The sequence below is a fragment of the Xyrauchen texanus genome, unplaced genomic scaffold, assembly GCF_025860055.1.
Source record: "Xyrauchen texanus isolate HMW12.3.18 unplaced genomic scaffold, RBS_HiC_50CHRs HiC_scaffold_202, whole genome shotgun sequence".
In the NCBI taxonomy this organism is placed as follows: Eukaryota; Metazoa; Chordata; class Actinopteri; order Cypriniformes; family Catostomidae; genus Xyrauchen; species Xyrauchen texanus.
Genome location: NW_026266170.1, coordinates 10,001 through 33,844, shown reverse-complemented (window position 1 = coordinate 33,844; position 23,844 = coordinate 10,001). Strand labels below are relative to the sequence as shown.

The window sequence follows — 23,844 nt, the reverse complement described above, 5'->3', positions numbered from 1 at the left end:
CCATGGCCATATAATGTCATTTTTAATTTCATGTTATCACATTGCTTCATATTTCATGGCCATTCAAATGTGAAAATGAAGGTAGAAGTTACACTCATGGCATCTAATATTTTATTCACTGAACATTCAAAAGAATGTAGGAGCAAATTTAACATGTGGGAAGAGTGAAACCAATGTATTAATTTATATGTTTATGTGATGCTGATAGTGTCTTTTTCACTCTATTAAAGTTTGCATTCATAACATTGTTTTAACGCTATTATCCCCCCGACAACCCCAAACATGATCCTCTCCAGCTCTCTTAAATAATGAAGGAGCTGAGAGTCTTAACACATATGAACCTTTATGAATCACACTTATTCTTAAATCTAGAAATATGAGTAAAATTCTGTCATAGAGTTTATACATATGGCCCCTGTTCTTTAAGGGTGCGTTCACAACAGTATTTTTGGTGTGTCACCGGGTCATAAACATTTCAACCCTTTTCTGTGAAGACAAGTGATGATGGTGATGTAGTGTCTGTAGTGATGATATTTGGTTACATGTTTGTAGTATGTCCATATCTATAGTGTCATTTATACATTTTGTCAAGCTTGTACTTTTACAGGTGAGAATCTTATTTGAGAAAATAAGAAATATTTGGGTTTACAGATATTTATAATTCAGAATATTATATTTCCATCCAATATTCTGCATGAAACTGTTATTCTTTATAATTATTATTATTTTGAGAAAAAAATTATAATTCACCTTATGCTGCAGCCTGAGCAACAGTTTGCCAGTTTAAATGATGGTGTAGAATGTGATGCAGTCCGAGTTTACATGAGGATGTCTTAACTGTATCTTTTTCATTTTTCTTTTCAATTTCAGCATTGGACTCGTTTCCATCCTGTGTGGCCTCTCCTGCATTTACTGTCATTGCTTGCATCTGATTCAGCAACTCTCATTCTACATTACTGTTTGCTTGCATTTTGAACCCTTGGCAATAATAAAAGTCTTAGAAGTTTTCGTTTGGGCTGTAGTCGTACGTTCAAGTTTGTTTTTCATTGATTGAATGTGCTTGTGTGGATATTTGCTATGAAGACAATTATTTATTTCACAGTAGCTACATCATATATGGGATCATGCAAAGACTCTGCATAAGAAATAACCTCTTATACACACTGTCATATTAATCCAAATAAATGTATCAGTATTGGATTTTATCGTTTCTAAATAAATATTAACGAAAATATTTTTTGTTCCATAGTAACTATTATTTTTATTAGTAAAACCATAGCAACCACAAAACCATCTTAATGTCAATCTGCAAAACAAAACATGGTTTCTGCATAAAATCCATTATCATAGTTCATTTAAGGGATGTTTTAAGGAATATCCACATTTCTTATGGTTAAATCCAAAATGGGTTTTATATTTTAGTTTAATATTTCCTTTCTCTGAGTTGCAAGGTGGTCTGATGATAAAGGGAACACATGGGCGAAGGGATTTTGCAAGTGTTGTTATGGAAAGGTCAGTTGAGGGACGGTCGCGATCTCTGGCCCGGACGAAAACTGGACTTGAATGTTACAAAGTTGGCCAAAGTGGAAGTTCGCAATGTCCGGGGAACGTCCCCTGTTTTCTGGGAAGAGAAGGAAATTACATAAGGAGAGAAACAGAGAAAACTGCGACAGATTTTGTTCCACTGAATCGTCTGAAACAATCAATAAATTCATTGTGAAGTATTTTGTAGGTGATATTCTAGTCAGTAAAGAGGAACATCAACAGTTCTTGACAGGTGAGTACTGAACTGCTGTTAAACAGTGAGGTTAAGTTAGTTTTGTTTTTGATGTTTCAGTCACATTCAGTGATGGGGAGGGTCTCAAGATGGCGGAGTGAACAGTCGTATATTTTACAGCTGAGAAAAGAAAATAGGGTCTACTCATTTCAACTAAGATTTGTATTATATAGTTGCAAATGTCATTTGATCAAGAGTGATGATAATAATAGTTTTGGGCATTTATTAGTAGTTATAGTTGATAAAAATCATCAGAGAGGAACTTTCTAATTTGCAGAAGCTAGCTAACTTCAGAAAGAAGTATGTAATATGTCCTGTGACATACACAACACTGTAATTCACAATATGTCGTTGTCATAGCTGTTACCACTAGGGGTAAAACGAAAGTTGCACTCAAAAAAAAAAAAAAAGGAGGACCTCTTCCCGGGGTAAATAACTTTGCGATGGCTTTTGCAGGTAAATGCTCATAATATCGTGTGAAAATAATGAAAACAATTTTGAAGTATAGTATTATCTTTGCCCCAAGTGAAGGAGTTCAAGTACCTCGGGGTCTTGTTCACGAGTGAGGGGACAATGGAGCGGGAGGTTGGCCGGAGAATCGGGGCAGCGGGGGCGGTATTGCACTCGCTCTATCTGAGTCACGAAAAGAGAGCCAAGCCGGAAGGCAAAGCTCTCGATCTACCGGTCAATTTTTGTTCCTACCCTCACCTATGGTCATGAAGGTTGGGTCATGACCGAAAGAACAAGGTCGCGAGTAAAAGCGGCCGAAATGGGCTTCCTCAGAAGGGTGGCGGGCTTCTCCCTTAGAGATAGGGTGAGGAGCTCAGTCATCCGTGAGGAGCTCGGAGTAGAGCCGCTGCTCCTTTGCGTCGAAAGGAGTCAGTTGAGGTGGTTTGGGCATCTGGTAAGGATGCCCCCTGTGCGCTTCCCTAGGGAGGTGTTTCAGGCATGTCCAGCTGGGAGAAGGCCTCGGGGAAGACCCAGGATCAGGTGGAGAGATTACATCTCCACACTGGCCTGGGAACGCCTCGGGGTCCCCCAGTTAGAGCTGGTTAATGTGGCTCGGGATAGGGACGTTTGGGGCCCCCTGCTGGAGCAGCTGCCCCCGTGACTCGACTTCGGATAAGCGGTTGAAGATGGATGGATGGAGTATTATCTTTCCATGTTTTACAGTAACTATTTTGGAAAATATTTTCTAAGCCGTTTAAGAGTTTTTGCCTTTTATCACTGAATGTGTCTGGAATATCAAAAACAAAACTAACTTTAATTAGCACTGCAAAACAAACCAAAACAAGACAACAATAATAAACCTTTCAAACTATCAGCTACAGTAAGACATCTAACAGATATCTAAGTATTAATCACAGCAGAACAAACAGATACTGAGACTTTTGCTCTTTTATCTGAATTGTCAGTATGTGTTCAGTTTCTTTGGCACTGAAATGTTATTTCTTCTATTGACTTGAAACGTTGCTTTGTTTTCTTCTGTTGAGTCTTCTGTTTTCTCTTTATGCTGGTGTTTAACATGTCATAAAAGCTGACAGTCTGCAATTGAACCTCACTGATTCATTTCTAATGGAATATTCTAGAGGACAAATAAAAACAAATATGTGTCAGTATTGAACAAATAAACACGTCACAAATATAGATGATGTCCCGTTTGTTGACAGGCGTTCAGTGGACTGTTCAGATGATGTCATGGACTCCACAAAGGATCTCAGTGGACAGACAGACACAGGGAAGGTCAAGAGGTCAGAGGATTTCAATGCTTTAATAAAATACACTGATAGATATTTCTGATATGCTGCACAACACTACAGTATAAAAACACTGAGGAGAAATGAGAACAGACTGGATTATCTCAAGTATAAACATGTGAAAACAGCTTTAGGGTAAAGTGAGATCTACAGTCAGATGACAGTGAGACCGGTTTGATTCAGTCACAGACAGAACTGGAGAAACCTGTACAGTCAGTCGTATGTAGAAGGTGAAACTCAAAAGTGTTTCTCTGAACATTTTAGACACAAATACAGAATTTTCTTCAGATGAATGCAGAACAAACCATCAAACTAAAATGTACATTACTTAGGATTGAGGTCAAAGGTCATTTGTGTGTATGTTTAGGCACAAACGTCTGAAAAATTCACAAATGGTGGTAAAACTGGAGTTTTTTCTATATAAATGTTCAATAAGATCAAACAATGTATGAATAAATATGCTCATAAAGACAAGTACAGGTGAAGGAAAAAATACACACATTTCTAAACATCAAACTTAACCTTAAATAATGTCATCAATATCAAACATAAGATGAAGATAAACATCTCATAAACACTTTGATACTTACAGACAAACTTCTATAAATGATTGAAAAGATGATTGACAGATTTAAGACAGCTGTCATCAGCAGATATCAGCATCAACTGAGTAAAACCAGATGCACCACTTAGTGACACAGAAATAAACTACAGAGAACAGAACAAAAGTCTTTCCAGCTTTAGTGACATTCAGATCAGATCTGCTGTGTAATGTCATGTGCTCAAATATATCTTCATCAAATAAGCAGAAGTGAAATTGCTGAATGTTGAACTAGGACTGTGCATTAAACATGACCAAACACTGGAAAAGAACATGTGACCCCCTTGAAGAAGAGAGAAATATTGGGAAGAGTAAAACTGAGAAACTGAAGAGAGGAAAAGAGTGTTTGTGAGAGTTTGTAGTTTTTAAAACAGTGTTTAATTGCTGTTGTGTTTTAGTGTCATTCATGGAGAATCTCCTGAATCCAGCTGTGTGTCCATGAAGAGTGACCAGTCAATGGATCCTCCACTTAGATTCAGTTCAGGAGCCCCTTGTGCTGATGTGAGGTGAGGACTCTCATGTTGACTGACAGTATGAACGTGTACACCACAGTCTGAGGGACCATTAGAAAGAATCCAGTGTAAAAAATAACAGTTAAAACAAATGTTGTCAATTGGTCAAATACTGATTATATGCCACTATCATGCATATATACAGTACATGTGATGTGTACATTTGTTTAAAATCACTGCGTAATATTCACACATCATGACTGTTAAAACAAATGGTGACCGTTGGAACAATACTGATGAGTAAATCTTATTGTCATGTACATCTACTTGTGTAATGAACATTTGTTCAAATCCTGCATGTTATGCAACACTCAAAACGCCCGAAGAGTCTGTGTAATGCACCCAATAAAAAACTTGCTCAGTATGAGTTATTATTAGATACTTTAAAGCTGATGATGGCAGCTGTGAACAATTGATCATGATGTTTAGAGGACTCACGTGAGTTTAAATGCAAAGACAGCAAAATACTGTATATTATGAACACAATCCACGTAAGATCAGAGAGTTTTTAAAGGGGATACAAGACAGAGATGCATTAATTATAATTAAAATGTTACAGTTTTTACAATCATTTTCACACATGTCTCCATCCTGAGAACACACTGTCAAAACTCTTAATATAGTCAGCACAACAGCAGTGTCTGAGGAATAAACTGTGGATCATTTTGTCTTTGCTTTCATACTAAATACATTCATTATAGTTAACTAGATTTTATTTCATTAAGCATTTTGAATGTATTGGCTACAACGGCTTATAGGATGAATTTAAAATTATTATTTAAAAATACATTTTACGTAATTTTAAACATTTTAATCTAAGCAACTATTTTCTAAATGGGGCCCCGGGTTGGTCGGTTGCTCGGGCATCAGAAATCGTAATCCCGCCCCTGCTTGTAATGTCCCGTTATGTCGTGTTTTGTGTTCTGAATGATCAAATAAAACACACGTCCTCACTGCAGCTTCAGGATTTCTCGGTTCATTAAAAATGAAAATTGTGTCATAATTCACTCACCCTCATGCAGAAGACACAAAAGCAGATGTTTTAATGAATATGGTGTGTGGTCTTGTTAATACAATGACAGTGGAGAGTGACTCACTTTAAAGCTTAAAATAAAAGTATAAATGTGTAATTTTTCACTGTAAATCTTGACGTCTGTTGTGCATTCATGAGTGCTGTGAGAGATGTTTGTTCACAGCGGCTCGAGTGTTTATGTGAGAACTTATGTTGATGTTAGTGACATTGCAAGTTCTCATGTGACATATAATATATAAGACACATCATTAAATGTGTTTTATTGCACTGGATGTTGAAATTATGTTTTCAGATTACTAAAAAAACACATGAACTAAACTCTGTTTAATTGCTGTTTTAGTGTCATTCATGGAGAATCTCCTGAAGCCAGCTGTGTGTCCATGAAGAGTGACTGGTCAATGAGTCATCCAATTACCTTCAGTTCAGGAGAGTCTTTGATCAACTACAGAAACAAACAGGATGCATCAGAGTCAACTGCTGGGAAAGTGCCATTGGACTCCATTTTTGAGGTGTGTGTGTGTGTGTGTGTGTGTGTGAGAGAGAGAGAGCCACACTTATACCTTATAGGCTGTTTTTTTTAAATACACACTGTCTCATACACTTTAGGAAGCTTTCATTCCCTCATCTTAATAACACACACACACACACACACACACACACACTGATGAATTTAAGACAACTAAAGCACAAATAAAATGAGTGGTGATTCTTGTCCACTGATCCTTCAGTTCCTCTCTGTTACTGAATGAAGTTTGTTGTTTGAATGTTCACTGATTTCAGGAACTTGAGCACAAAATCATCTCTCTGATGAAGAAAGAGCTGAAGAGTATCAAGAGACTACTGATCTCAGATTCCCCAGCATGCTCTGAGAGAGAGGAGGAGGATGATGAAGGTCAGAGCAGAGTCAGAGAGGGGTTTCTGAAGATCACACTGCACGTCCTGAAGAAGATGAAGCAGACAGACCTCGCTAACACACTTCACACCAGTAAGAGCTCGCACTCACGTCACTATTACATCACGTCACCTTCAGAGGAAACACACAGTGTCTGGATTCACTCAATATTAGTGAAAGAAAATAAACTTCATGTCTAATGACCATTAAACATCAACATCAATTATAATTCCCATTTCTTTTCCTCTTTACATCAGAACTGATTTCTGTGCATCAACAAAAACTCAAAACAAAACTAAAAGAGAAATTCCAGAGAATTACTGAAGGAATGTCAAATCAAAGCAGCTCAACACTTGTGAATGAGATCTACACAGAGCTGTACATCACAGAGGGAGGGAGTGCAGAGATCAATAATGAACATGAGGTGAGACAGATTGAGACAGCATCCAGGAGAGCAGAGACACAGGAAACACCAATCAAATGCAATGACATCTTTAAAGCCTTACCTGGACAAGACAAAGCCATCAGAACTGTGCTGACTAAAGGAGTTGCTGGAATTGGGAAAACTGTCTCTGTGCAGAAGTTCATTGTGGACTGGACTGAAGGAAAAGCAAATCAGGATGTTCACTTCATATTTCCACTTCCTTTCAGAGAGCTCAATCTGATGAAGCACAAAAATATCAGTTTGATGGATCTTCTTCATCAGTTTTTCACAGATACAAAAGAACTGAGATCAACATTCCTTGATGACTACAAAGTCATTTTCATTTTTGATGGTCTGGATGAGTGTCGACTTCCTCTAGATTTCCAGAACAATGATATTTTGTGGGATGTGACAGAATCGGCCTCAGTGGATGTGCTGCTGACCAACCTCATCAAGGGGCATCTGCTTCCTTCTGCTCTGCTCTGGATCACCTCTCGACCAGTAGCAGCCAATCAGATTCCTCCTGAGTGTGTTGATCAGCTCACAGATGTACGAGGCTTCAATGACCCTCAGAAGGACGAGTATTTCAGGAAGACAATAAAAGATGAGCGTCTGGCCAACAGAATCATCACACACATGAAATCATCAAGAAGCCTGTACATCATGTGTCACATACCAGTCTTCTGTTGGATTTCAGCCACTGTTCTCCAGAGACTGTTGAGTGAAGCAGAGAGTGCAGAGATCCCCAAGACTCTCACTCAAATGTTCACACACTTCCTGATCTTTCAGAGCAAACTGAAGAGCCAGAAGTATGATGGGAAATGTGAGGTGGATCTTCTGCAGGCTAGAAAGAGGATTCTGTCTCTGGGAAAACTGGCTTTTCAACAGCTGGAAAAAGGGAACCTGATCTTCTATGAGGAGGACCTGAGAGAGTGTGGCATTGATGTCAGAGAAGCATCAGTGTACTCGGGAGTTTGTACCCAAATCTTCAGAGAGGAGTTTGGACTGCACCTGGGGAAGGTGTTCAGCTTTGTGCATCTGAGCATTCAGGAGTTTCTCGCTGCTCTGCATGCTTTTCTTTCCTTTAATCAACAGAAATCAGGTCTCTTCAGTAAGTTTAGGTCATCTATGAGTGATCTCCTGAAGAGTGAAGTGGACAAGGCCTTACAGAGTGAGAACGGACACCTGGACCTTTTCATTCGATTCCTTCTGGGTCTCTCACTGAAGTCCAATCAGACAATCTTACGAGACCTACTGACACAGACAGGAAGCAGCTCTGACAGCAAACAGGAAATAGTTGAGTACATTAAGATGAAGATCAGGGAGAATCCCTCTCCAGAGAAATCCATCAATCTGTTCCACTGTCTGAATGAACTCGATGATCATTCTCTAGTGCAGGAAGTACAAACATACGTGAACAGAAGAGATATCAATCGTCTCTCTGGAGTCAGTCTCTCTCCTGCTCAGTGGTCAGCTCTGGTGTTTGTGTTGCTGAACTCAGAAGAGGAGCTGGATCAGTTTAATCTGAGGAAATATGATCCATCACATGAATGTCTTCTGAGGCTGCTGCCGGTGATCAAAGCATCCAGAAAAGCAGAGTGAGTAATTTAGTGTTTTAATCTCACTTTATTGTAATTAAATAGCAGAGGTTAGATTATAATGTAATATGTTAGAATAAAATCAACCCTTTATACTATTTTGATGTTTGTTTGGTTTCATGTGTTACTTTTTATAGTTTTACCTTCATTTTAAACAGACATTGTAGCCATATAGATTCAAAATGTTTAAAGCAAAGTTAATAATCTATATTTAAAATAACAAATGCATGTTTTCTACAGTTTTCCACTAAATAAATACAAAACGATACATCATTTTATTTATGCTTCCACATACAATAATACGTATCCGCCTAATAAAAAATCATTATTTACCTGCATATATTTTTACTAAAACATTTCTTTAATGAACATGATGTGCAAAAACCCAGTTAAATATGATACAATTCTGAATTATTATTGGGGGACTCAGTCAAGTTTATTATTATAATATAATACTGAATAATTATTACTATTATTTTAAGGGTTTGATTGTTTTTTACTTTATTAATTTATTTGTCATATTAGCTTCCTTTATTCCTGCAATGTTTATTTTACACAGTTTTTCTGTTTCTGTTTTGATAATCCTTGATTTTAATAAAAACTATATTATATGATGTTATACTGTAATATATAAAATTGCATTAAGATGTGAATAATATAGCGATCAACATTTACTTAGATTGGTAATGAATTATTAGTTTAGACGGCTTTATGTCAAGTGTTTATCTTTGTTGGCTGATTTACTGAGGTGACATTATTGTTAAATTAGAAGATTGTACACAGAGGAAAAGAGAATTTGGTGGTAAATATTGTGTTATCATGTGTAGGTAATGTTTTAATCTAAGTGTAATAGAATAGAATAGAATCCTTTATTTTGGTCACACATTATACACACAGTTTTTTTGCATATATACAGTGAAATTTATTAGTTTTCACATATCCCAGCTAAGCAGGGGTCAGAGTGCAGGGTCAGCCATGATACGGCGCCCCTGGAGCAGATAGGGTTAAGGGCCTTGCTCAAGGGCCCAACAGTGGCATCTTGGTGGTGCTGGGGCTTGAACCCCCAACCTTCTGGTCAGTAACCCTGAGCCTCAACCACTTTGCCACCACTGCCCTCAATCAATAGACGTTTGACTTCATGCAGCACTGTGTGATCAGATCCAATCAGAGTTTGACTTGAAGCAGTGCATGTCGGTTAGAAATGTTGTGTGACTTAAGATGGCGTCAGTGCCGCGTCACCGTGATGTATGCCATTAAAGAACCTTGTGTGCGATTCAAGAGCAGTCGGCTGGCACAGCCAATGCAGCTTCTCCAGAGTGGGTGCAAGAGCTCTGATGATGACACAACTTATTCATGATTGGCCAGAATCACAGATGACTACGGTAGCGTGTGTTTCATGGGATGCGTATGAATATCAAATGACACATACTACTTTTACTACTTCAGCTAAGACCATCTGAGAAAGAAATAAGAGTAGTATGATGGTATGCCATTACCAAGGTGTTAATTATGAAATCTCCAGTTCCAATAAACTCTTGCTAATTCATGTTTTTATAACAGCACATTATTTATCTCATATTATAATATGTTTATCATAGTAATATCATGTTTATTCATAAAAACAATTCAAAATTACAAAAAATATGGACTCCTTTATTGGTATCAAAATAATTAGACATTTATTGGACTTTCTCTTGTACACACAGCAGGCGCTGTATTTAGAAGAACTCATTTCAAATCAGTAATGTTTTCGGTTTTTATATGTAAATTTAAATCCTGAGTTCTGATTTGCACTTCATCTGTAATAAACAAAGCAAACATTGTGGGATCTTCTGTGACTAATGTGGGTTCAGCACACGTCATGAAACAGAATGTGTCCGGCTTGATGGCTCCATTTTCAACTCCTCCCGCTACTACAACTGGTAAATCTCTCAGATCAGTAAGGCAAGCTGCAGTTGAAGTTGCACACACCTAATGAATGTTATTGGGTACATCTCAATCAGCTCTCTAGTTCACTAAGCAGGGCACTGGTCAGGGAGTCAGCCATTTTTACGACTGTCCCAGTCGCAAAATCATTCCAGTTCACTGAAACATTCTCTTCCTAAAAATTCTCTAAATGCACCATAAAAACCAGAGAGTATCATTGATCACTGTGTTCACTTACCAGAAATGGTGTCATGTCTTCTGAAATCTCTCATGTCATTATAGGATGAGCGCAAGTATAAATACATGATTTCAAAGCCTTATTTTCTCTTTAAAAGATTGATAGATTAAATTGACTTCTCAGCTTAATGCCAAGTGTTTTACAAGGTGGTCTGAATAACGGGGCCACATTGTGAAAGAGAAGAACCTACGTTTGCTGCCATTTAAAACAGCTAAACAATGTACTTTTTTTTTTGTTTGATGCGTATGATGCGTAAGACGTATGATGATGTCACAGTGACATATTTTGTTTACATTGTTTAAACAGTAAATTATCTAATTAGTGTCTGGATTAGGCTTTAAGAGGCCCTATTATACTTATTTGGACATTACCTTTCCATTAGTGTGTAATATAGCTGTTTGTGCATGTAAAAGGTCTGCAAAGTTACAAAGCACAAATTCAACGCCAAAGGGAGTTACTTTCTCCCACAGAAAACACTGAACTGCGTGAAAGACATGGTTTGCAGTCCAGCCATTAATTCTGTGAAATAGCTATATCACTATGAGGCACATTTGCCTAATTCCTGCCTCAGGAGTGCACTGCTCAGGCCTACCATCCATTTAAAAATTGTATCCCCTTGCATACTTCACTCTGTCACATGGACTTGGATGTATGTCACTGCTTACGTTGTGCGAGTGTCCAATACCTTTCGGAAGACATGCAATGGGTTTAACTGGAACAACCTAAACCATTGATTACTTGGAGCGTGTTGCAGGCTGATGTCACTTTGTAGAATTATTTACGTGATTTTTGCACCTGAGAAAAATATTTTTTCGGAGATTGATTTCAGAGGATTATGTATAAATCATGTAGGTTTCATTTTCTTTTATTACAATGAATTGTTAGACAGGATTAGTCAGGATTTGCACAAATTAAAATGTTAACATAACAATGAACACAGGCTATAACTGTGTGATAAACAGTTTAAGTATTATGCTGTTAATATATAACTTTACTAAACTGCTTAATAGACCTAACTTCACTTCCATCATAAATTAGAGTGTTTTTGGGGAAGTTCAAATATGTTTTCGAGACAAAAATTCTTAGACATCAGGATATTTTGCAGGAACCCAAGTGCAGGTATGCTAAACAAAGAGCTTTTATGAAAAAAACTAAAACAAAATACAAACCAAAAACCCATACAGTAAAGTTAATAGAACCAATTTGAAACTAAGAAAATAAACAAGACACCAACTGGAGAAACAGACTAGGAATGACTGACTAACCAAACTCACAAAATGATCTAACAGACACAAGAAGGTAGAAGGCACAGTATGTAGAGGGAGAGCACCTGAGGGACAGGTGATGACAATCAACACAACAAGGATCAGATGAGGAGGTGAGGCAAGGGGGAATGAGGAGGCGGAGTAAGGAGAGCACATGGCTGACACAAACAAAGACATGTGCTCAAAACAAATGCACACATGGACCAAAACAGACAGAACTCAGAACAATACAAGTTGGGCAGTCCAGACTGGGTCTTGATGGTAGAAGAGCTTCAAAAAATTTGCAAATGACTATGAGCAATCAAACATAGTGGCCATATATTTTTTCTTTGTACCCAACAGCTGTGCTGAGAAGACTTCACTAAATCTTATAGATTAACACACTGTTATCTTGTCATTTCTCTCAGTTTGATGGGCTGCAATCTGACAGAGAAAAGTTGTTCAGCACTGGCCTCAGTTCTCAGCTCAAACTCCTCAAGTCTGAGAGAGCTGGACCTGAGTAACAATGATCTGCAGGATTCAGGAGTGAAGCTGCTCTCTGATGCACTGAATAGTCCTCACTGTAAACTGGAAATACTGAGGTTTGTGTTTGCAGATTCATTAGTACATTGGAATATACAATATGAATATATTGCAGTTCATAGCTGTGGTTACTGTGTACCAGTGGTTGACCGATATGGGGTTTTAATGGCCGATATCGATATCCAGAGAGCAAGGTGGCCAATAGACTGATACAAGTCCGACATATCACACAATTTATTATAGTAACAAACATAAAATTGCTAAAAATAATAAGAAGAAACTCTTATTTAACACTATATTTATTCAATTTCACACAAAACAAAAAGATAATATTGTATTTAATATTTTAAATGGTAGATATCAGTTTCTTCAATTTCTGTTTGGTCATCACATTTTAGTAATTTATTGATGAAAGTGACGAAATGGTTAATATATTAGGAAGTAGGAAAAACAGTACATACAATAGTCCAGCAACCATGAATGGCATGTCCACGTTAGCAATCATATTTACTCAAAAATACAGAATCAAACCAATTGTACAAATAGTGCATAGTGAATAAAAAATATACTTAAAGCACACGTGAAGCACTTTTATCTTGGACTGCATCCGAAAATGTAGGCAGCTCACTTGCAACCTAATCAGTTCATGGCTTAACTGACCGCTTTTTTGAATGAATTGAATGCTTTAGGAAACTGATCTCCAAACAGTTTGAAAAGCACCTTATTTTTATCGTTCCCAAGTATACAGCCTCCGGAGGTAGCATTTTCCTGGTTTCGGATGCAGCCTTAAAGTTGAACTCACATGCTCATGCAGATCCATCTTCTGACAGTTTAAACAGCCTGTATCGACTACTTCATGATTTGTGAATGAGAGGAACTTTTGATCCTGACACTGAAGTTTTTGATTCTGGCTGATGGAATACGCCTTCAGAGGAAGATATTAGATGAGTGATCAATGGGAATAAAACACTGGATTTTCTTGAGGTTCGTGAATGACATCTGTTTAAATGAGATATGCGCATATTTGCAGACAGTATATAATAGAAGTTTTATTGATATTTGCCTTTTATCATAAGAAAAGTTACAGGGAACTGTTGAGGACTGTTAGAATACGTGCTTCAGAGGAAGATATATGAGTGTTCATCAGGATGCTTGATCTGCTCAAGTTGTGTAAAGTTGGTTTATTGGATATGCGCATATTTGCAGAAATGATAATAGTTTGATTGATATTTGCCTTTTTGTCGCTAGACAAGACAGCTCAAAGTTACAGGAAACTGTTGAGGAGAGAGAGGGAGAGTGAAACAGGCGAGCACTTTAACATGAACTCAAACGCGTCTGCCGCGGCTCTGTTATGTGGACCATTTAAATGACACTATGTTGCACACCGGAGTATTGTTGTAGTTACACGATGGCATGTAACAACAAAACAAACCGTGACTAGTCATTTACATGTCTCATATGCTTCACGTGCAGGCAGGTGATTTTCGTTGCCAAATGGGGAAATTTATTGGCCAACGCCGATCATTAAATATGTCAGAATCTCATCCGATTTATCGGCCTTGGCGATGTTTCGGTCGCCCACTACTGTGTACTTGTGGATGCTTTTCGGTACCAAAGCAAAACACAAAAACAGGTTTCTGAACAACACTCTTTTAATAAAAAAGTCTACAAAACATTAGCAGCAGAACTAAGAACAAAAATATGTGATTGAGCAACACTTTAATTTAAATATATTAGTTTTTAATGATAACAAAACTGAACAATGTATCCTTAAAGTAGTTTTGAACACTTATATAAGATTTGCTTCAACTTTTGCCATTTTTTATTAGTTTTTTACCAAGTACTAAAAAACAAAACCTAAATAAACAAGCATACAGCATACTAATGTACAGCATACTAATGTACAAAGTGCTCTCTTAATTAATAAAGCTGCATTTTGCCATTTTTCTTCATGATAAGAAATGCAAATGGACATATATCATATTATGATTAAATTTGCGAGCAATCGCGTTCTAATCTAACTGCATTAAGTGTGTGTGCTTGCAGGGATGAGTTTCCCGAGGCAGAGTCTCTCTCAGCCGGGAGCAGTTTCAATTTCTCCCCCTTAGATCGGGACATTCGCACAACTCATTGAAGAGGCACCGACCACACAGAGAAATGCCAGTTTCTGAGTTTATAGTTATTAACATGATCTGCTTCTGTATTATTTGAACTTTAATAAAGCAATAACGCATTACATTTGACTGCATTTCAGATTTAATGCCGGGATGTTTCCTTTAAAGAGCTCTGCCTCCACTTATTCCACAACGGTACATGCTTCTGAATGTACTTTTTTTTAATGATTCCCTAATACTTTGGGAAATACTTAAAATAAACTGTGAAAGTTTAAACTCACCTGCTTTATTTGCTTGAATAAATCCGGTGTCTGTCTTTCATGTGCTTTGTTAAGTTTGATGTTTCCCTTTTCGTCAGCCTCAAATTACCTGGCTTTTTCCACTTTTCATTTCGACATGATTCAGTTGAGACTCGAGACTCTGCATGGGTACGGGTAGACTCGGTACCCGGTACCTTCAGAAATTCTGGTATCAGTAAATAATTTTTTGATTGAGTACCGACTTGGTACCGGGTAGCGGTATTTTTGACAACACTATCCCAGAGAACTACTGAAAAAGTTTCATAATTCATGCAAAACTAATCAATAACTAATGCAGGACAAATGACTAGCACTACATTAACATTTGAACTGCTACTGTAAACGAATACACAACGTTGTTTTCATTATCAATATGTAATAGCATAGCAGACTTATGATATGGGAAAGCTGTCAATAATTACGCTTATGCTGTCTCCTAGAGAACTATTTATCAACTGAATAATTTTAAAGGAATGGATTTTCCAGTCGCAAACTTAATTTTTCAACCCACTAAAGAGGGCTCACATCATACCCTCTTAGTCTTACTCCACTGGCTATGCATCAAATTCAAAGCTTTGAATTTGGTCTTCAGGACAACCAGTGGAACAGCGCCCTCTTACACCTGGTGGTCCCATCACAACGAGGCACTTCACATTCATTCGCTTTCTCTGTCCCCCGGTGGTGGAATGAGCTTTCAACCACCTGCCGTTCTGCTTAAACCATTTCAACATTCAAGAAAAAGCTGAAAACATATCTATTCTGTGAGCACGTAACCTGTCCTAAATAATGGCACTTACTATTTAAGAAATCTTTAAAAAATCCTTATCTGTCTCTTTCTTCTGTGCTAGTTTCTGTACTATTATAGCAACACTTAGAACTTGGCAGTGTGATCCTACAGGTACAGTTTACTTTATATGACAAAGTGTTTATGTTCCTCATTTGTAAGTCACTTTGGATAAAAGGGTCTGCTTAATGACTAAATGTAAATATAGTTTATCTGACTTTTTATGTGTGTGTTTGTGGATTTTCTTACTGTTGATGTGTGTGTTTTTAGATTATCTGACTGTTGAATGAACATTAATTTATATAGTGCTTTTCTGACACTATAATCAAAGCGCTTTACACTGTGAACAGGGTACTCTACTCAACCACCACTAGTGTGCAGCATCCACATGGATGATGCTCACCCCACACCGGCTATTGGTGGAGAGGAGAGAGTTATAGAGCCAATTAGTGGCTGGGGATTATTAGGAGGCCATGATTGAGAAGGGCCAATGGGGGAATTTAGCCAGGACACTAGGGTTATACCCCTACTCTTTACTGAGAAGTGCTTTAGGATGTTTTTAATAACCACAGAGAGTGAGGATCTGTTTTTAACATCTCATCCAAAGGACAGTGTCTTTTTACAGTATAATGTCCCCTTCACTATACTGGGGCATTAAGACCCACACAGACCATAGGGTGAGCACCCCCTGTTGGCCTCCATAATATCTCTTCCAATCACAAACTTAATCTTCCCCAGGAGGTCGCCCATCCAGGTACTGACCAGGCTCGGCGTTGCTTAGCTTCAGTGGCTAGCTTTTGTTGGTTATCTGACTGTTGATGTGTGTTTGTAGGTTATTTGACTGGTTATATGCATGTTTTTAGATTATCTGACTGTTATATATGTGTATTTGTAGATTATCTGGCTGTATGTTGACAGAGGAAGGCTGTTGTTCTGTGGCATCAGCTCTGAGATCAAATCTCTCATGCCTGAAAGAGCTGGATCTGAGCTACAATCACCCAGGAGAATCAGGAGTCAGGCTGCTCTCTGAAAGACTCAACGATCCAAACTGCACACTGGACAAACTTAAGTATGTTGAGCTGTAAAACCCTGTTTATACCCATATTAACCCCTTAAACCCAGGCCCTAATTGGTCTTGAATTTATTGAATGGTCAGTTAATTCACTGAAACAGCACCTGTATTTATTCCTTTTAAAAAATGGAAATCCTTAACAAATACACACAGAAGACATATATTTTTAATGTTTCATTAGAATGAGGACATTTTTGTAATCATTACATTTTATATAGAATATAATTTTTACTGATTTTAGGAAAACAATTCAAAAGAACAATCTGTAAGCATCTGTCACTTAACCCTTTCACACTTACGTTTGCATATTTGTGATGGTTTATGACTGGCACCCTTAGAGTAGCATCACACATTTGTGTTTCTGCAGCAGTCAGTGATGTCAGATTCAAATCGGTTTTCATGCCAACACTAAACTGCACTGCCCAAGTGCCTGTAATTCATATTCACACAAACTGAAGCTCATACAGTCTTTTCAAGCAAATGGTATGATTATATTATGACATAGACATCCATATGGTCACAAAATTACTACTATAAATGTTTACAGCTCGTATACAAACAGTCAACACAAAATTGGGATCACTGATCCTCGTAGCCATGTCTGTTTACATTAGGTGATCGTTCTGTTGTCAATCACAAGTAACTCAAACAGCAACTCAATAGTCTTTTCAAGCACACAGTACGCTCATTTAAACAGACAGCCAAATTGTCGCAAAACATCACAATAACGGACAACAGCTCACCTATATGCAGTTAACACAACAGGGAAATGCAATCATTCCAGTCCAGCCATCTTTGTTTACATTAGGTGACAATGTGTTTGTCACACACACACACACACACACACACACACACACACACACACACACACATGTTGGTACTCCTATCATAATGAGGACTCTCCATAGACATAATTATGTTTATACTGTACAAACTATCTCTGATAGCACACGTACATCAACCAGACGTCTATTTGATGTGTGTTTACATCTTAACAACATCTATTTTACATTGTTTGCTCATCTGCAATATGTCTATAAAATGACAAATATTGTCTTGAATGTCAATAAGACATTCAGCAGATGTCTTTGAGACATTTATGATCTAGAATGTTGTAAATCTGTTATTTAAGATGTTTAGTAGATGTTGCTTTCCAGATGAAAAGATCTAAAACAGACATCAGAGACGTACGTATATTAAACCTGTAAACACACACAGTCACAAACATTGTTACTCCTATCATTATGTGGACTCTCCATAGACACAATGATTTTTATTATATATATTATATCCCCTAAACCTAACCCTCACAGAAACATTTGGGATATTTACATTTAAAAAAAATAATATATTATGTACGTTTGAATTACAAGGACACTAGAGATGTCCTCATAAACCACATTTATAGCATAATACCTTCGTAACTACTAGTGTATAACCTAATAAAACCACCAAACACACACACACACACACACACACACACACACACACAGTGTACAGACAGACCGTATTGATGATTTCTGACTTTTTTTATAGCTATGTATAAAAGAGGAAGCAAAACAAATACAGTACAGTAGACAAAACCCATTTGTTTATATGTTTAGTATATACAGTATTTTTAAATATATTTTTATCTATAAATGTTTTAATATGACAAATCAAGAATTCAGTATATTACTCATCTACACTGTGAAGTGTCACGTGACCTCATTCTAACAGATTTTGCATTCTTTTGATATTTTGTGTGTGGACATAACTCACTCTGGGGGCATTCAAGGGAATTCAGAACCTACTCGTGAAAAGGGAAAAACTAAATTATTCATGGTTTTGATTTAGAAAAAACACTTGAGTGTCTGATATTGCTGCATGAAGGTGTTTTTTGAAGCATTTTGTACATATTTAAACATTATTTTAATTATATTTGCAGTGTATTCTGTACACTTTCATTGGTCTGCATGTCAACAAAATATGAGACTCAGTTCCTAGATTAGTGTCACGTAAGACACAAAATTTTGAACTTTTTTTTATGGGGGGGGGGGTGTAAACCCTAAACATGGGATTATACCCCCTCTCTAAGAGACTGAATGTGATTCACGCTCATCATGCTGACAGATGAGGTAGCATAATTAAAATTACTCAGTTATGATTGTTTTACAAACTTTGAGACTGTATATTATATTTGACTCTCCAGTGCTGGAACAGGACTAAAACAAAGTGTTGATATCGGTCTGACTATGTGAGAATGTAGTTTGAATAATCACTTTTCTTTGCATGATACATTGACTGCATTTATACGATAGCTGATGTCGGTGTTAGCTAGCTAGTCAGCTTTATCAATAGCTGTTAGCTAAATGTGGTGGATGATGACAGTAGCTGTTTATAAAATAGACTGTACATTATAAATATGTTGACACAATTCAGTATTGATGTGATTCATCACAACTGACATTTTGATATATCGATGCACTATTGTTTTATAATAATAGATTATATATATTTTCTGTATAACCAAGTTACATTACACTAATGAATGTGTCTTTTTGCATTATCTTGAACATTGTCTAGCATTCATTTCATGTGTTATTGTAGTTTAGCTAAAATGACACAGATCAATCCTTATGGCACAATATGTCACATGCTTTGCAGTTATGTAAGTTTACCTGTCCAATAAGAAAAACGACAATTCAGGGTCAGTTTTAATCCCCAAAACCAAACGAAGGTCCATCCAGGAATCAAATGCCCTGCCGATTTTCATTCTAGTTTTCACTTGACCACGATCACATTCCCGCTTAGCCAGACGGGATTCAGTAGATACATTTTGTTTTTTGGCTTACTCAGAGTTTGTGTTGGAGTCGGTGTTGTGCTGGGACGTTTGCTGGATTCATCTCTAAGATAATGTTATCTAGTGTTGCAGTTTGATGTCACTGTTGAATAGTGGAAGAGAAGCACTGAGGCTCTCAGGAGCGCACATAAACGTCACATATTTGTGATTTTCCCGGCAAAAGCGACCCGCTCCCTTCACATGAAAATCTGTCTACAGGCTTTAATAGGCAAACTAGGAAGTCTGTGAAGGGCTCATTTTATAAGTTATGTTACAAGCCGTTCACACATTGGCAAAAAGGTGCTGCTTGCTTGATATAACCAAAATATTGTTGAAATGGTTTTGCAGTATTTGGTTGGGTAAGGCTTTCCCTTTTTATTGGATGGGGAACACAGTGGACAGTGACAGTGATTCAGGGAAAAGGTATTTTAGTCTCTTACTTCAGTTTTCTTGCCTTGACAGTAAAAATCAATTCTATATCAAAACTGCTATTCAAATAAAAGTGAAATGTTCAAATCTTACCGATCATAACAGAAGCAGCATCACTGGTAAATGATGCAAGAGCGTCTGCAGGTCTGCATTTCTCTGCTGTAATGATGTTGAGGATGGTTTCTGTAATAGTTGCAGCATCTCCAGTAGGGATGTAACGGTTTAACAGTTTCACGATATACCCCAGTTTAATAATAGATGATTTTCACACCATAGACATTCTTATTCACAGTATTGCATGAATATAAAATCTAAACTTTTCTAAAATCCAAATCAGTTTAATGATGACATCATCAGATACATTTGATAAATTGTGATTTCCTCATTTTACATTGAATCGACACTTCATTTAAAGGCATGTCACGGGCTCATCTCACCACAAAGACATGTCGGACCCTGAACATTTATTTACACCATCAAAAGCTTTTTCTTGGTCCAAATATAAAAATCCTACATTAAGATTATTGTCTCTGGCAAAAGAAATCAGATCATGTATTCAAAACAAATGATCAAATATTGTGCGTTTAGGAATACAATATGACTGGTCAGCGTGAATTAATTTAGATATGTAAAGTTTGAATCTGTTGGTTAATGCTTTGGACAGTATCTTATAGTACATTTATTTCACTGCTGAAATCTGCAGTGTGAGAGTATTTTGGACATTTTGGGTTTGGCACCATTAATGGTTCTCAGTTATTCTGTTTGGAAAGTTTGTTGCATCGTCCCATAAAATCTGTGGAGGATAATATATTTAGATGCAAACGGATTGTGTTTATATGAAATGTTACGATGAGCTTATTTTCATTTTATAATATTTATTATTTGCTTAAGTGCAGCACAACAGCAAGACTACAATATGTTTAATACTAATAATATGTTTTATTTGTAAAGTACTAAATAGGGTTTATAAAGTGCATTAGCATACAGGAAATGAACAGTGATACTGTAGCACATTTACTTGTGTTGTGCTCTGTCACTGTATTAAGCTCATTTAAAAAGTGTTACAAATAAACACAATAGCACACAAATATGTTTAAAATGATGTACACTCACATTAGATGATGACTCCAGTCAGATACTGACCTCAATAAAAGCTGTTTAATTGTACATTGAGCGGGTCGCCCTCATGGATGCTGCCATGTTGAACGCACATAACAAACTGTCTTGCAGTTGATCAGTTACTACCACTAATAATATCAATAATGATCACAGATAAGCGGTGTGACATCAAGCACCAAGAGCGAGCACACAACGGTCTCATCAGCCGCCAGAGAGATTACGAGTCGCAGCAGTCCATCTTACAGACATTTTTGTGTGGCGCAGCAGCAGTTAACAGGGGCGGTGCAGGATTTTTCACAGGGGGTCGGGCAGTGATCAGTCTGTGGTGTCAGTATAAAGTCCAAAACCACTGGTACTATTGGGACGAATAAGAGCCAGATAAAACTTACTGCTGCACTTTTAAAAGCGGCGCTAACACTGATCTGGAGCCGTTTCATAACCCAGGATTAAAAGTGTTGCTAATCACCTTTCAGAGTTACAAGTGTGAAACGTTACTTTACTGGAGGTTAAAGCGGGGTTAAAAGACAATAACCCAGGGTTAAGTGCAGTGTGAAAGCACTTGAGTTTATTGTTGGTGGGATGTTGTGTGTGTGTATTGCAGGGGTGTCAAACTCAGTTCCTGGACCCCTCACACCCCTCATGTGTTGTAAGACTGTCAGTGGATTGAAATATTGAATCACGATTAATCACATATTTGTTTTGTTGTTAGTGTTAACACATTCAGTTCCAGGAAAACTAAATAACAGTCCTGTGTGTCTTTATTAGATTATTTTCTGAAAGTTTCAACTAGATGTAAAAGTTTGATAGTTTTACAGCCTCTTTTTTTTATCATGCCAATAATGCTAATAAATATTAATTTATTTATATTATTATAAATATTAATTCATAAAGAGTGAGAGAGAGAGACATTCTCTGTGTGTTATTTCAGATAAAATCTCTTTGAAGTAAGTTTCAGGTGAGCTGAATGTGATGTCATCATTTGTGTGTGTTTGTGTTTTTATAGTGTGGATCATGGAGGAGAGTTCAGGATTACAGCAGGACTACACAAATGTAGGTCTACACACACACACACACACACACACACACACACACACACACACACAAATACACTCACACACTCACTCACACACATATACACACTCACACACATATACACTCTCATACACACTCACACACACACTCAAACACACATATATATATACACACACACTCACACGCACACACACACACTCTCACACGCACGCACGCACTCACTCACACACTTACAAACATACATATATATATACACACTCACACACACAAAATCACACTCACTCACTCATTCACTCACTCACACACACACACACATATATACTCACACACACATATACACTCACTCACACACATACACACACACACACACACTCGCACACATAAACACTCTCACACTCACACACACACACTCACATGCATGCACTCACGCACACACACACACACACACACACACAAACACACATATAAAGTCTCACACACATATACACTCACACACATATACACTCTCACACTCACACACATGTTGTCTCGGTTGCCTACTCGTGTAGCACGTCTTCTCACAAGCAAACACCTGTCACTCATCACCAGGCAATCACCGTGATCTGATATATGAATCTGTCAATAATAATAATAATATCATCATAATATTATTAATATTGACCTAGTTTAACTAACTTTTATGTGATAGCCCTATAGTCTAATAGGGGCCCTGTGCCTATCTCTGGGTTCCTGGCTTAGAAAAAGATATGCACTAAAGCAGATTGTGTGTAGTATAGCTTAATTTTGTGCCAATTTTTTCAATAGTTTATGTTGCCCCCCAAACAAGCCAAATGCCCCCCAAACAAGCCAAATGCCCCCCCAAACATGATATCCTGGTAACCCCTCTGACTCACACACACACACTCACACACATATACACTCTCATACACACTCAAACACACATATATATATACACACACACTCACACGCACTCACACACATTCTCACACGCACGCACGCACGCACTCACACACATACATATATATATATATATATATATACACACACAAACACACAAAATCTTACTCACACACACACTCACACACACACAAAGACACATACACTCACTCACACACAAACACACACTCACTCACTCTCACACACACACACACACACACACTCACTCACACACTCACTCACACAAACTCACTCTCAAACAATCACTCACAAACACTCACTCACAAACACAAACACACACTCTATCTCACACACTCACACACACACACACACTCACACACAAACACACACTCACACAAAAACAAACACACACTCTATCTCTCTCACACACACACACACACTCACACACTCTATCTCACTCACACACACTCACACACAAACAAACACACACTCACACAAACACAAATTCTATCTCTCACACACAAACACACACAATCTCTCTCTTACTCTCTCTCTCTCTCTCAAACACACAGACACACACAAACACACTCTCTCTCACACACACAAACACACTCTCTCTCTCTCTCTCTCTCTCACAAACACACAGACAATCACACACACAAATTCACACACAAACACAAACATACACGAACACACACACACACACACACACACACACACACAAACACACAC

The 23,844-nt window shown here is 37.5% G+C and overlaps 1 protein-coding gene across 3 annotated transcripts; it reads left to right on the top strand.

Annotated features, from left to right (window-relative positions):
- Positions 1-1,553: 1,553 nt before the first annotated feature.
- LOC127641856 (NACHT, LRR and PYD domains-containing protein 5-like) lies at positions 1,554-23,022 on the top strand. 3 transcript variants are annotated; one of them, XM_052124670.1, is made up of 9 exons: positions 1,554-1,777; positions 3,448-3,528; positions 4,534-4,641; positions 6,021-6,189; positions 6,461-6,665; positions 6,830-8,594; positions 12,431-12,604; positions 16,638-16,811; positions 22,187-23,022. In XM_052124670.1, exons 2-9 carry the CDS (start codon positions 3,476-3,478, stop codon positions 22,761-22,763), a joined length of 3,225 nt encoding a protein of 1,074 aa, XP_051980630.1. In that variant the 5' UTR covers positions 1,554-1,777; positions 3,448-3,475; the 3' UTR covers positions 22,764-23,022. The 3 variants fall into 3 exon arrangements, with proteins under 3 accessions (XP_051980630.1, XP_051980632.1, XP_051980633.1); XM_052124672.1 differs by lacking the exon at positions 12,431-12,604; XM_052124673.1 differs by lacking the exon at positions 22,187-23,022 and having other exon boundaries at positions 16,638-16,940.
- The last annotated feature ends 822 nt before the right edge of the window (positions 23,023-23,844 follow it).